This window comes from Schistocerca cancellata, chromosome 2 (assembly GCF_023864275.1).
Source record: "Schistocerca cancellata isolate TAMUIC-IGC-003103 chromosome 2, iqSchCanc2.1, whole genome shotgun sequence".
NCBI lineage: Eukaryota > Metazoa > Arthropoda > Insecta > Orthoptera > Acrididae > Schistocerca > Schistocerca cancellata.
In genome coordinates, this window is record NC_064627.1 from 909,063,612 (window position 1) to 909,077,784 (window position 14,173).

Consider the following 14,173-nt stretch of genomic DNA (forward strand, 5'->3'; position numbering starts at 1 on the left):
CGGTACCAGACGTCTTACAAACGTACAAACTGGGAGCGATACCGAGAAACTGTCGCCTCTGATATCGCTCGTGCTCCACCACCTACTGCCAAAACAGTAGAACAAGCGCTACAAGACCTAACAGGTACCATCTTGTAGGCAGTGGAAGATGCCACTCCCCCACAAAGGGACGGTCCACCCCCGCAAGTACAACTCCCAGACCATTTGTTAGCTCGAATCTGAAACAAGAACAGAGTGACAAAATAGTGGAAGATCACCAGAAATCAGGCCACCAGGAGGCTTCTCAATCGTCTACAGAGAGAGCTGAAGGTAGCGCTCAATAAGCACAGAAACCAGCAATGGCAAAACTACCTCATAGCCCTCAAAGTGGACGATCACCCACTATGGCAAGCAACCAAGCAAGTCACCAAAAGACGCATTAGGATGGCGCCACTGCATGGCGAGCGGGGTCTGGCCTACAGCCATACTGAAAAGGCCATCGCTCTCGCCGACACCTTTGAGAAGCAGTTTCAAGCGGCAGAACCCCAGGATAACGAACACGAAGAGGTAGTCTGTCGTCAGATGGCTGTCTTCCTCAATGCTGAGGAGGACCCAGAGGACAGACCATCACTTTTCGCCCCGAAAAACGTGGCAAAAGTAATTAGGTCCCTCCGTACAAAAAGGGAGCCAGAACACAACAGCGTCACCAACCAGATAGTCAAAAACCTCCCACCCTCGGCTATCAAACACCTCACGAACGTCTTCAACGAGATTACTCTTACCTGTGAGTTCCCAGCTTACCGGAAACACACGGAAGTGGTCACGATACACAAACCAGGGAAAGACCCTTTATTGCCACAGCATTATAGGCTGATTAGCCTCTTGCCAACTCTCAGCAAGATCTATGAGCGCCTCCTGGGCCTGTCGCTGGCGCATCACCATCAACCCTGAAAAGACTCAAGCTATGTTGATCACCCAGACTCTCAGGAGATGTGGACTCCCTCAACCCCCCCCCCTTTCAGTTACACCTACATGGATCCCGACTCCCCTGGCACAGATCCACCAAGTATCTCAGCGAACCTTGGACTCAAGACTAACGTGGAAACCCCACATATACGATGTCCACAGGAAGGTCTGTGCCAGAATGTCCATCCTATACCCAGTCCTCAACACAACCAGCTCCCTTCCCTGCTCTGTAGGAGTAAATGTCTATCAGGCCCTTATACGGAAAGTAATGGAGTATGTGTGTCCTGTCTCGGGATATGCGGCGAAGCAGCATCTGGACAAACTCCAGAGGCTGCAGAACCGCACCCTCAGGAGAGCTCTGCATCTACCCATGGGATTCCCCACCAACAATCTGCACGCTGCTGCCGAAATCCGCCTCCTCAAGGATAGATTCCAAGATCTAGCAAGGGCTTTCTACATGAGCTCTTCCAGATCTGTAAGTAACCTCAACCACTCCTTAGGTCGGTCTGACATGTCCCATGATAAGCACAAACGTCCTATGACGATCTACGACAGCTAAGTCTACATCTACATCTACATACATACTCCGCAATCCACCATACGGTGCGTGGCGGAGGGTACCTCATACCATAACTAGCATCTTCACTCCCTGTTCCACTCCTAAACAGAAAGAGGGAACTGCCTATAAACCTCTGTATGAGCCCTAGTCTCTCTTATCTTATCTTTGTGGTCTTTCCGCGAAATATAAGTTGGCGGCAGTAAAATTGTACTGCAGTCAGCCTCAAAAGCTGGTTCTCTAAATTTCCTCAGTAGCGATTCACGAAAAGAGCGCCTCCTTTCTTCTAGAGACTCCCACCCGAGTTCCTGAAGCATTTCCGTAACACTCGCGTGATGATAAAACCTACCAGTAACAAATCTAGCGGCCCACCTCTGAATTTCTTTTATGTCCTCCCTCAATCCGACCTGATAGGGATACCAAACGCTCGAGCAGTACTCAAGAATAGGTCGTATTAGTGTTTTATAAACGGTCTCCTTTACAGATGAACCACATCTTCCCAAAATTCTACCAATGAACCGAAGACGACTATCCGCCTTCCCCACAACTGCCATTACATGCTTGTCCCGCTTCATATCGCTCTGCAATGTTATGTGCAAATATTTAATCGACGTGACTGTGTCAAGTGCTACACTACTAATGGAGTATTCAAACATTACGGGATTCTTTTTCCTACTCATCTGTATTAATTTACATTTATCTATATTTAGAGTTAGCTGCCATTCTTTACACAAATCACAAATCCTGTCCAAGTTATCTTGTATCCTCCTACAGTCACTCAACGACGACACCTTCCCGTACACCACAGCATCATCAGCGAACAGCCGCACATTGCTATCCACCCTATCCGAAAGATATGTATATGTATATGTAGATAGAAAACAACAGCGGACATACCACACTTCCTTGGGGCACTCCAGATGATACCCTCACCTCCGATGAACACTCACCATCGAGGACAAGGTACTGGATTCTATTACTTAAGAAGTCTTCGAGCCACTCACATATTTGGGAACCAATTCCATATGCTCATACCTTAGGAGTCTCCAGTGGGGCATCGAGTCAAACGCTTTCCGGAAGTCAAGGAATATGGCATCCGTCTGATACTCTTCATCCATGGTTCGCAAGATATCATGTGAAAAAGGGCGAGTTGCGTTTCGCAGGAGCGATGCTTTCTAAAGCCGTGCTGATGCATGGACAGCAACTTCTCTGTCCCAAGGAAATTAATTATATTCGAACTGAGAATATGTTCGAGAATCCTGCAACAAACCAATGTTAAGGATATTGGTCTGTAATTTTGAGGATCCGTCCTTCTACCCTTCTTATATACAGGCGTCATCTGCGCTTTTTTCCAATCGTTCGGGACTTTACGTTGGGCAAGGGATTCGCGATAAATGCAAGCTAAGTAAGAAGCCAATTCAGTAGAGTACTCGCTGTCAAACCGAATTGGAATCCCATCAGGACCTGGCGATTTATTTATTTTCAACCCATTCAGCTGCTTCACAACCCAAAGGATGTCTATCACTATGTCCTCTATACGGGAATCCGTACGAGACTTAAACGGCGGTATGTTTGTACGATCCTCCTGCGTGAAAGATTTCTCAAATGCTAAATTTAAAATTTCAGCTTTCGTTTTGCTGTCTTCCATTGTCAGGCCAGACTGATCAGTGAGTGACTGGATAGAAGCTTTCGACCCGCTTGCTGATTTTACTTAAGACCAGAATTTCCTTGGGTTTTCAGCAAGATCTTTTGCTAAGGTATGACGGTGGTAGTGGTTGTATGCTTCGCGCATCGCTCTTTTTACAGCAGCACGAATCTCTACTAACTTTTGCCTGTCCTCATTCTCCCGATCTTTCTTGTACCGCGAGTGCAACTGTCTTTGCTTCCTGAGCATTCTCCGAATTGCGCTGTTAAACCACGGTGGGTCTTTTCCGGCCGTAACCCACTTTTTCGGCACATACTTGTCCAATGCGTGATTTACAATGTGTTTAAAATTTGCCCATAATTCTTCCACGACCATCGTACCGGAAGTAAATGAAGTCGATTCATTTACTAAGTTGGATGCTAACAACTGCTTATCTGCTCTTTCTGGTAATACTCTCCTAGCCTTCTTGACCGACTTTTTAACTTTCGTAACCATAGACGTAATGACAACATCATGATCACTAGTCCCTGTCTCAACACTGACGCCATCGATGAGGTATGGTCTGTTCATGGCTACCAGATCTAAAATATTTCCATTACGCGTTGGCTGTCGATTTAGCTGCTCAAGACAGTTTTCGGATAATGTGTTCAAAAGTAATCCACACGACGTCTTGCCTGTACCACCTGTAATGAATCCATAGACATCCCAGTCTATACTAGTCGCCTCCGACTAATATAGCATGATCCAGGTACTTCTGCGATACAGAGTGTAGACTCCCTTTGAATGATTCTAGAACTGTCACGGTGGAACCTGGTGGCCGGTAATAACATCCAACAATTAACTTTATTTCTCCTAGCCCTGTTAAACGTGTCCAGATAACTTCACAATCACACTCTACTTCGACCTCAGTAGACACAATATTTTTGTCAACTGCAATGAAGACACCATCTCCTACTGTGTCTAATCTGTCTTTCCGAAGAGAAAAATCCCAAAATCTCCAATTCCTAATACCAATCCTTAATCCTTAAGATACCCAACATCTCGCCAACCTTAGGCAAGTACAAGACACCACCCGAACACCACCACAATACACAGACAGCCAAAACAATCGAAGATAATCACATATACACAACATACATTATGGAGTAAAAGCCAACAGGCTATTAACTCCTCCATACACTTCCCCAAGGAGGGAAAAGTAAAAGGTGAGAGAGAGAGAGAGAGAGAGAGCAGACAGACTGGGACTCAGCTGCTGGACTCACTGCAGTTCACTTCGTCACTGTCACTGTCGCTGTTGCCATTGGTGTACGTTGCAGACATGGCTGGTCGTGGCAAGGGAGGCAAAGCCAAGCGGAAGTCAAGATGCCGCCTTCTCGCCATCCTACTGGAGCACCTGGCCGATGAAGTGTGAAGCAGAAAGAAGAGCGAGAAGAAGAAGACACAGCAGTGCTACAAGTGCCAACAGTTTGGCCATGTAGCAGAGTCCTGTGGCAACACGGTCAGGTACATGACGTGTGTAAAGGCGCATGATACACCCAAGTGCAATAAGCCATGAGATGCTGCTCTGAAGTGCATCAACTGCGGTGGCGCACATGCTGCAAATCATCGTCGCTGCAGCTATATCAAGAATTGGAGCAAGCAGAATAAGAAAACTGAGGCCGCTAAATCTGAAGAAGTGGCCCAACAAGACAAGGCAGCCACCCCACCCCCCTATCCAAGAATGGGAAGCGTGCCGCCCCGCCGCGAAGAAGACGACTATGATAATTTCCATGAATCGTTACAGAAAGCCACGGATGTAACCATCGCTGCACTCAAATCCGCCATGACGGAGGATAGGGCGTCCCTGAGGGCGGAACCGGAAGAGGCGAGTCATCAGATGTGGCAACTGACGAATGCCTTGATCCTTGTAACTCACAAAGAAGAGGCGCTGAACCCCACTAGGATGGGGGTAGATGTGGAAACCCAGACGAGCGCCTCTCTGGCTGACGCAGAAACGCAAGTTTCTGGAGAGTTGGTCGAGGAGGTGGCGGAGGCGGCACAGAAGCCGGAAGAAGCAGCACAAGTCGCTGCCATCACTGCTGTGGTTCAAGAAGAGGCTGCCTAACACAACCACCTACCACTGCCAGACAACCCGCAAGCTGCTAAGATGGTGATGGACATGCTAGCATATTCGCTGTGAGATGGTACATATTGGTACCTATACCATCCACACCCCTTTTACCCCTCCCAATGTTCTCAAACCTCCATTTACCCACCAACCATATGTCTTTGGTTGGGCAGCCGCAAACCTGCACAACTTCGTCTCCAAAAAAGACCTAGCCTTGATCAATTCTCGTCCCATCTTCACGCCCTGTGATTGGCAATGCTTCATCGATGTGGTACCAAGGGCGAGGATTAAGGAAAAAAACCGCTAGTCCTACTAGCACATACCAGTTATTTAATCCTGCCTTGCTCAGGCAAGTCTAGTCTTTCCTCTTATCCCAGATACAATCTCCACCCCATTATTTTTGGAGTAAATGGCAAATGACAAAGACTCCACATTTTAGGCAACCTCAGGGAGGCTGTCATTCACAGAGAACAAGGAAGGAGCAGACAGACCATTCCATCTGAACCACATGATGATGGTGGAAAGGTTATTCGTCGAAATATCATGGGACTTCAACTATCACATCCGGCTGGACACCCGAGAGCCCTGGAAACAATACATATGCTGGGAAAGCCTCCGATCACACGACACAATCGTTATTTTTCTTCACTTAAATATTATAGGTAGACAGCTTCATGCTCAGTTTGATATTTCTGATCCTACTTCACCTCACGATTAGTCCATATTAACCGAACATTCTGAAAACAAGATGTAGCTTGAGAACCAAAGCATGTCAAGAAAAAAATCGATTGCGAAATTTGAAAGCATGCAGCTAGAAGCGGATTTCGAGAACTGATTCTGAAGTGTTTACATGACCACCCAGAAGCGCTATTGGGAAACCGGTTTTCGTAATCTGGTGTTGCGGGCCCCATATAAAGTGGGGTGCATGGGGCTCCCAAAACCAGATTTCGTAACCAAATTTTTGGCTAATATGGACGGAGTGGCTTTTGTACAGTGAAGGAGAAGCAGGATATTAGACTGAAGCTCTTTGCACCTCGTCTAATTGAAGAGAGGTAGCGATTGTGCTGACTAAATCATAAACTGCAACAGCTGTTTCCCGGGAGCCATATATTACTGGGCTAGCAAATCCGCTTCAGACCTTAACATGTAACAATGATGCCTCTTTAGGCTTGCATGTGCACTGATAATCAGCAGCTATGATGTAAATTACACACGGAAGTTATAATGTTATGTGAAAGAATATCGTAAAGTTTTTCTTGTTCGAACACGTTCGTCACGCTATTTATTTTACAGTTGACACACACAACACTTCTTCGTCGTTCTTCTATGATGCTATAGCTGTTAGATCACTGCAGTTCGCAGCAGTAATAAACTTAAAATAGTCGACACATAATATATCAACATGTACCGGCAACAGGTTTGGAGCCAAATGTCAACTTAGAATCGACAACTTAAAAAATTGGTTCGTTCCAGATACAGCTGCAATCGTTGCAACTACGCGAATGCGACTGACACAGGCATTCTCCAAGGTCCCATGGTTTGTAACTGAGTGAAAGTTGTTCGAATTGTGGGCAATGCACGGTTGCAAACAATTTCGACCGATCATAGGAAATTCTTCTGACTGGCTCCAAAGCATTTACTGAGCCTGCTGCAAAGATATCAGCACCCGCATGTGCAGAGCTTTTTACTGTTCAGTCTCGTAGTATTCACGTTGAAGTTTCAAATTACTGCTACACTTTTAAAGCAACTGTATATCTCAAACTTCGTAAAATTTAATACCGTACATCCTCGTGTAATGTTATTCCTTTAAGGAGTTTTTCTGTAGAAATGTGTTGCATATATAAAGCCTGGGGAGTCAAAAGCAAAAGAATCTCACTATCTTTTAATGTCACTTTGAAAACGAGTAAATTATTTTCATGCATACAAAGATCCGATCATAAGAGGCGAAATGGGGGGTCACATACTATACTCATTGCTATAAATGACATGCACACATTAGTGTGGCTCATTTAGAGGGGAGGTGGAATAAGTAGAGATAAGCATCCTGTGAAATTAAGCTGTATACCACATTCCTCATCAGTGAACACATTGCGGTCACTCCCCACCAATGATAATTTTTCTTCGAGTTAGATAATGTCCGACACTTTTAATGCTTCGGCACTTACTATCTTGTTGTTTATTAACACTGATACTAATTATCTGCTATGTATTGCGAATCAGCATTAAAATTTGTGTTACCAAAACCAATGAGGCAAGCTGATCAAATTTTTTCACCATATGCATATAAGCAAAATATGTGAAGGAAAACAGGATGTTGATGAGGAAAGTGGTATCAGGAATAATGAAGAACGTCATCAGTTAACACTTTATATCACTGGTTCTCCAAGAAGTGCCGACCACAAGTGAAAAGCGGAAACGTTTGATTCAATTTCGTTCGTCATAATCGATGTTTTTAGAAAGCCTTCAATTGTCATTAATTCTTTAAATTGGTAATGAAACATTGCACCACTGACGTGTTTTTTCGTGCTCTGCACGACGCATTTCGAGAATTTCTCATCGTCATGATCAAATATTTACATATGTACGTGTGTGTTGTGCTGACTGTCTTCCACTGTAGCCGTCTTTTTGTCGATATAAGACACTGTGCCATCTCCATCAAGCAGAAAAAAGACACACGAAAACCATCGTTCATACTGTTTGTGAAATTTCACAAAGTTCGTTTTTCTGCTTAATATAATTGGCACAGTACGGTATCTTAACATCAAAAAGACGGTACAATACAGTGTAAGAGAGCACAACACACATACAAACAGCAGTGCTGCCAACAGTATACAACCTTTTCCAACCAGATTGAGAGTAAAAAAGACTAAAAATGCCTTAAAAGAACTAGATTTTAAATTTTTATTCAGAAGCATAGAAATGACAATGAAACGCCACTCACTCGAGATATACACTACAAAAATAACATATTTCTTACTAAACTTACCTAAATCTGGATAAGAACATCGTCTACATCATTATCGCCATCGTCCTTATGGAAAAGAGAAGGTGGTCTCGATTTATATGCTTCAGTTGTCCCAATTGTTCTGAGAACTGACTCAGGAAATTTGTAATTATAGCTGCACTGATTCTTTCCGCGAAGACTTGCATGAATCCCTAATATGGCATTTACCATATCTGTACGCATTCGATTCCTTATCTTCGTTTTGACGAGATTCAAATGGCTGAATATTCTTTCTACCTCGCCGTTGGACCAAGAAAACATGAGCCTAGATAATGCAAATTCTGCAAGTTCTCTAAAAGGATTTTCAGCACTGGCATCATGGTAACTGAAAGCCTCACGCCAGAAATCGACAGAACTGTTAACATTATCCCATTGGCCGACGGTCATTTTTGCCACTGTAATTCAATTACTGTAATTGTATCATTATCCAAGTGAGAGCTTTCTAACAGGGGATTTAAGGGTTCTTTTACCTCTACAAGCCTCTTTGAAACTGCAAGAAGAGATAATTTCCTCAATACTTCAATATTATCAGGCAATCTTTGCTGTAATTGTTTAACAAGTGAAGAAACAAATTTTACACATCTTTCTCTAATATTTTTTTTCTTCACCTGCGGTTATTTTGTTTCTAATTTCTGAAATTTTTTTCAAACAGGTATCCAAGGTATGGCATTGGATCTAGATTTTCGAAATCATTGTCAAAATATTTTCTCTGAATTGGATAGTTGGGAATGACAACTTGCTTAAGAAGAGATTGAATAAGAATTACCAGGTCATCTAATAACTTGCATGGGTCCATAACATTTGACTCGAACTCCTTATTGACTCTCTGAAGACTTGAAAGGATAGGTTTCAAAAATAGCAAATTTACTAAATTAAGTTTGTCACTGAACATCGAATAGAGCAGTCCAGCTGTGTAGCATTTTTCGCTTTGCCTAAGAATTTCAAAATGAGTTTTTAACTCGAGCCATTGATGAATTATTCCACATACTGAATGTTCAATAGATAACCATATTGAGTCACAAGTGTGGGAGATTTTCAGTGGCTCCTCCCCATCATTTAGGACTGAGAAAATCTGGTGGTAAAAGAGCTGTCATGAAGAAGATCGAGAAAATCAGTTGTAAGTTTCCCTAATCAAAAAGTCCAAATTTCTTGGGAGACATTCAGCAGTTGCTGCAGAGGTTGCCAACTGCATAGAACGACAGACACACCTTATAAGCACCAAATGCAGAATATCCCTCTAAAGTGCTTCTGTTCCTATTTCCTTCAATTTCTTTAAATCTAAATTATCTTCTTGTGAAATGTTTTACTATGATAAATTATAGCCATTGCTAGAAGTTTAGTGACACTAATATCAGTTGATTCGTCAATTAAAGTACTGAACATACCACCATCAACATCACTTCTCAGACCGTTCGCAAAATAGGGCCCAAGAACATTCTTGACAGTAGCACTACACGTTGTACGACGTAACTTAATCTGACTTGCAATAAGACTTTCTTTGAACCTTTTTTTACACATTTCTCCTAACTCATCACAGGACATTATAGCACAATGTGCAGACATACAGAGGACGAGTGACCCTTCAGCTTCGTAACGTCGTATGGAATCCTGAACTGGTTTAAAATTAACTTTTTGTCTGTCTTTGCGAGGAAAAGGAAGAAACTGCAGATTTATGTTTTTTTTCTGCATGATTTTCTATATCTGCTAACCGAGCTCTTACATAACAGTGACGCTCTTTACAGAATGCCTTTGTGTTATTTCCTAAAGATTGTGATAACCATTGGACAAATTTCGGTTTTTTTAACCATTCTTCCCTGAACTTTTGGGTGCATTGAGGTTTAACTTTACCCATTTTAACAGGACTATAATCAATCACTATGACGAGAAGAACAAGCACTAAGCACAGCCACTTCTGACTCGAACTCGACAATAACTGGATAATAACAAGCAGTTTGCGTTTCGTTCAGCTGCTCGGTCCTCGACAGTCGGAATATATAATAGAAATATTATACCGTATCATGCATTACCACTTCAGTTTTTCTTACATTTAAAATAATTTTACAAAATAAAGTATGAGAGCTCTGTACTTAAATACTTCTTGCACTCGTTATTTACATTGTCGAGTAACAGTAGCAATTAAGCTTAGGTTCGTTCGAAGAGTTGCCAGGAACCTACTTGAAGAACCAGCAAACAGGCGCTACTGCGCATGCGCATCAACGTTGACGTCAAGAGCCCGTGCTTCGTGTCTGGTCTCTTCAAACGCATTTTACTGATCGACTGTCACTGAGTGACGAACAGCTGAACTTCTACAGGTGACTTTATAACAATAAATAAAAATAAAACATAAGAACAAATAAAGTGCTTACCTTGCAATTATCGTAGATACAGAAATAGTTCGGCAATTGAAAAACAATTGGAAAAACGCGGCCACGTACCCTGACTACAAACCACTTAATTACGCGCATGCGCGAAACTGGCAGCTTGACAGAACCAGAAAATTTTCCTCAGGTAGCATTTGGCTACTTGATGCTACTTGCTAGTTGCTCTTCAAACAGCTGGCGCCCCACTTCAAGTAGCCAAATTTGGGACCAGACGCGCTTCGAACGCGACTTCCGCTCTGCGCATGCACGGTAGCCAGAAAGCAGCCTTTCGAACGAACGTTTTATGTTTCTTAACAGATTTTATAGTATAAGCAGTTACAAGAAAGTAATTTCTTCTATAACCTGTTGAGCATACTGAAATGAACTAGAACGAACAAAATAAACTTTTCGAAGAATATAATATTAAAAAGACCAGATAATGTTTTAAAAAAACTAAATCTCCCACTAGCAAGCAGATCTTAAATTTCCCAACCAGATAGCTTTTTTTTTAAAAAAAAAGGATCTAATTGGGAAACAAATAAATTGGCAAAATTGACAAACAGCCCACAAAATCATCTTGAGGTTGAAGCTCTTTTGTCTGTGTTTGCTTCAACCATACACACGTTTTTGGATGGGGTCCGCCTTTAGCAAAGCACAATTTTGTTTTTGGTCCCAAATCTATGATATATTTCATGTTATAATGAATCAAGTAAAAAAATCACAGAAACACAAATAAAAACAATAAGTAGACACACACACACACACAATTATTCACATAAAATTAATTAATTTCAGGCATAGCCACAACAATTTAGAAATCGTAATTTTTGCGTAAATGTTTTGTCTATATTAAGTTGTATATGGTTGCAGATGACAAACTTTAAAGAAAAACAGACATCGTTAAAATGTAGTACAGCGGGAAAACCACACTATGTGGTAAGAAGGTAAAAATACATAATTTTACGTGCTCTTCAAAAATCTGTAACTACAATTTAAAAAGTACTACTTACATGTATATAAACAGCAAAGAACATTCCTTATGTTTAACAGCCATAAAATAAAAAAAAAAAACACTGATGATGCTGCAACTGCACTGAAACATGTTTGGGACAAAAAACAAAATTGTGATTTGCTAAAGGCGGACCCCATCCAAAAACATAAGCACACAAAATACTTACGCAAATATTTTCGATTGACGATGGGAATGAATTCTCGAAATGCGTAAGGCTAAGTATGAAAAAAATATGTACCCAGTGCACTGTATCATTATTTAAAGCATAAAAATTTGTCCAATGCCAAGACAGCACAGGTGCCAACTAGCGCTATTGGTAGTCAGGCAACAAAAAACGCGAAATACGCGTCCGTGAAAACCTTAAGGGATCGAACTGTCGAAACGATCACGAGACTGCGCATGCGCAATAGAGGCAGTTTTGAAAACGATCGCACTCGGTTGTGATAACCTCACTCGAACGAACCTTAAGACATCATGCCCACTTCTCGCTGCTGCCAAACTTTGCAATCTAAAAGTAGTAAGTGTTCAAGATGCAAAATTTAATCTAACTTATTACAACTAATAACTATTATATTTCAACCCAAACGACTTTAAGGCACACCTCCCCCCCCTCCCCCCCCCAAAAAAAAACAAAAAAATTAGAAAAAATCGGCCTCATTGCTCTGGAGGGGTTGAGGGGAGGAGGTTAGAATACCTGTAAATTTGTAGAATAAGCTACTGTGAGCACTCAAAGCACGGAAAAGTGTAAATACATACACCACATCTGCAAACCACCTCATATAACAGAATCACTACCATACTGGCATAAAAAGAATAGAAGAAAGCAGTAATAATAATTCGTTGATGGCGACGTTGGTGCCACTTCACTCGCTGAAACATCAATCGCAAAATTATTTGATTATTGTAATCAAAGTATAACAGCTCCTGTGACGTTATTGTCAGTCACAGAAGATTTATTCTTCGATCTTTCTTTATTTATCCAGTAGATTGTACCACCTACAACTCAGGGGCAACAAATATATTGTCTGGAGGAGGATAAATTACATACCCCTTTCATCTATTTTTCTTGTTTCTGCCATCGTCGCGTCTCGCTCCAGTCACAAGCCATTGAGATCCTGTAATACCGTAACGAATCAGTAGCAAGAACTCCGCTATTGCACCTGAGCGAGCTATGTAAGTAGATTTCTTTAGGGTGCTGTTTGCACGAATCAACGCGCTATTGTTGTACACAGAATAGACGAACATCGGGTACCACTCCCGATTGATTCTTAAATCGAGTTTCTGACTTGTTTGTTTTTTGGTCAGCTTTTGCGCTCCTATTGTGCGTGCACCCTTCATGGGGGTCTCTCGCCAGCCACTCGGTAAAGCACTGGACCTCTTCCAGAACAACACTGAATTCTTGCGTGACGTCAGCTGATTCTTGTGGTCCATAGTGCTGCCAGGTCGATGCACGACTACAATAATTGGAAGTATGTTCTTAATCAAGTATTGACCTACGCAAGGATATCGTTAGTACCATAGCATGTCTTAGGATTTTTCACAATCTGGATAACTTCGTATTATCAAGAACACTCGCTGATTTCTTAAGCTGTGGACCAACTGAATCACTATAAATTTACAATAAATACTACATACCACTTGCCACGAGGGAGGGATTTCGTCACTGTTACTTACCACACTTGGTAAATATCAAATATTAAAACTGTTTTAAGTCAAGCGGTAAGATCTTTAGTACCCTTTCCCCGCTGTTTCCGTAGTAGAGGGTGGCAAAGTTTGCTCGTATCAAGTCGGATGATTCAGTAAGAAGTAACATTACATATCAAGTGCAAGGAAAATTGGAAATATCTTAAACTACGTTACCTGTTTGTCATATGCAATCCATGCCGGAAGTTCTGGAGCTTCAGCTGGCTTTGGCAGATTTAAGCGCTTTTCTGATTCTGATTTTGTTACAGATTCTCCTCCTATTCCAGATTTTTCTCTAACCGATAAAATCGGGAGTTTGTTGTAGAGTTCGAAATGATGTGGTTTATGAAATCTAGTCTGCCCAATCTGAAAATATTTTGTTTCGAATGAGAGCGTAGATTACGTTTTCAAAGTAAACGCAACTACTGCTACTGCTACTACTAGTATCGGTAGTTGTAGCAGTGATCGTTCTAGATCCAACTGACGAGACCAATCGTGAAAATTGTACGTAATATGACTTACCGTGTTAGTGAATGTAAATCCTGGAAGGAAGGGTAGAGGCATACTCCTTAGCATTTTGAAAGACGAAATGTTATAATGTATATAAAAGTGAGTTTTGTGAAACAACCGGAATATCAGTTTCCCGAAGCGGCGTAATTTTGTGCTAAGTTTGCTGTAGCTACGATATTTCTACTGTTGCCATAACAACCAAACTGTAAATATACAAAGGCGGAAACATATCTCCAATGGAGCGAAGAGATGTCACATCAATAAAGAACACCTTACTGTGTCAAGTAAAGTAACAATCTTGTTCATTAATTGTTCTCCACCGCAACATTATTGAAGTGAATGACGTCTACG

The 14,173-nt window shown here is 41.9% G+C and overlaps 1 protein-coding gene across 1 annotated transcript in view; it reads right to left on the reverse strand.

The window, feature by feature from the left end:
- LOC126159831 (EF-hand domain-containing family member C2-like) overlaps window positions 1–13,960 on the reverse strand; it is a 256,876-nt gene extending 242,916 nt beyond the window's left edge. The window contains exons 1-2 of the mRNA XM_049916645.1: window positions 13,835–13,960; window positions 13,490–13,678 (exon numbers count right to left, since the gene is read on the reverse strand). Coding sequence (XP_049772602.1) covers window positions 13,490–13,678; window positions 13,835–13,888 — 243 coding nt within the window. The 5' untranslated portion in view covers window positions 13,889–13,960. The remainder of the gene's footprint in view (window positions 1–13,489; window positions 13,679–13,834) is intronic.
- Window positions 13,961–14,173: the final 213 nt, after the last annotated feature.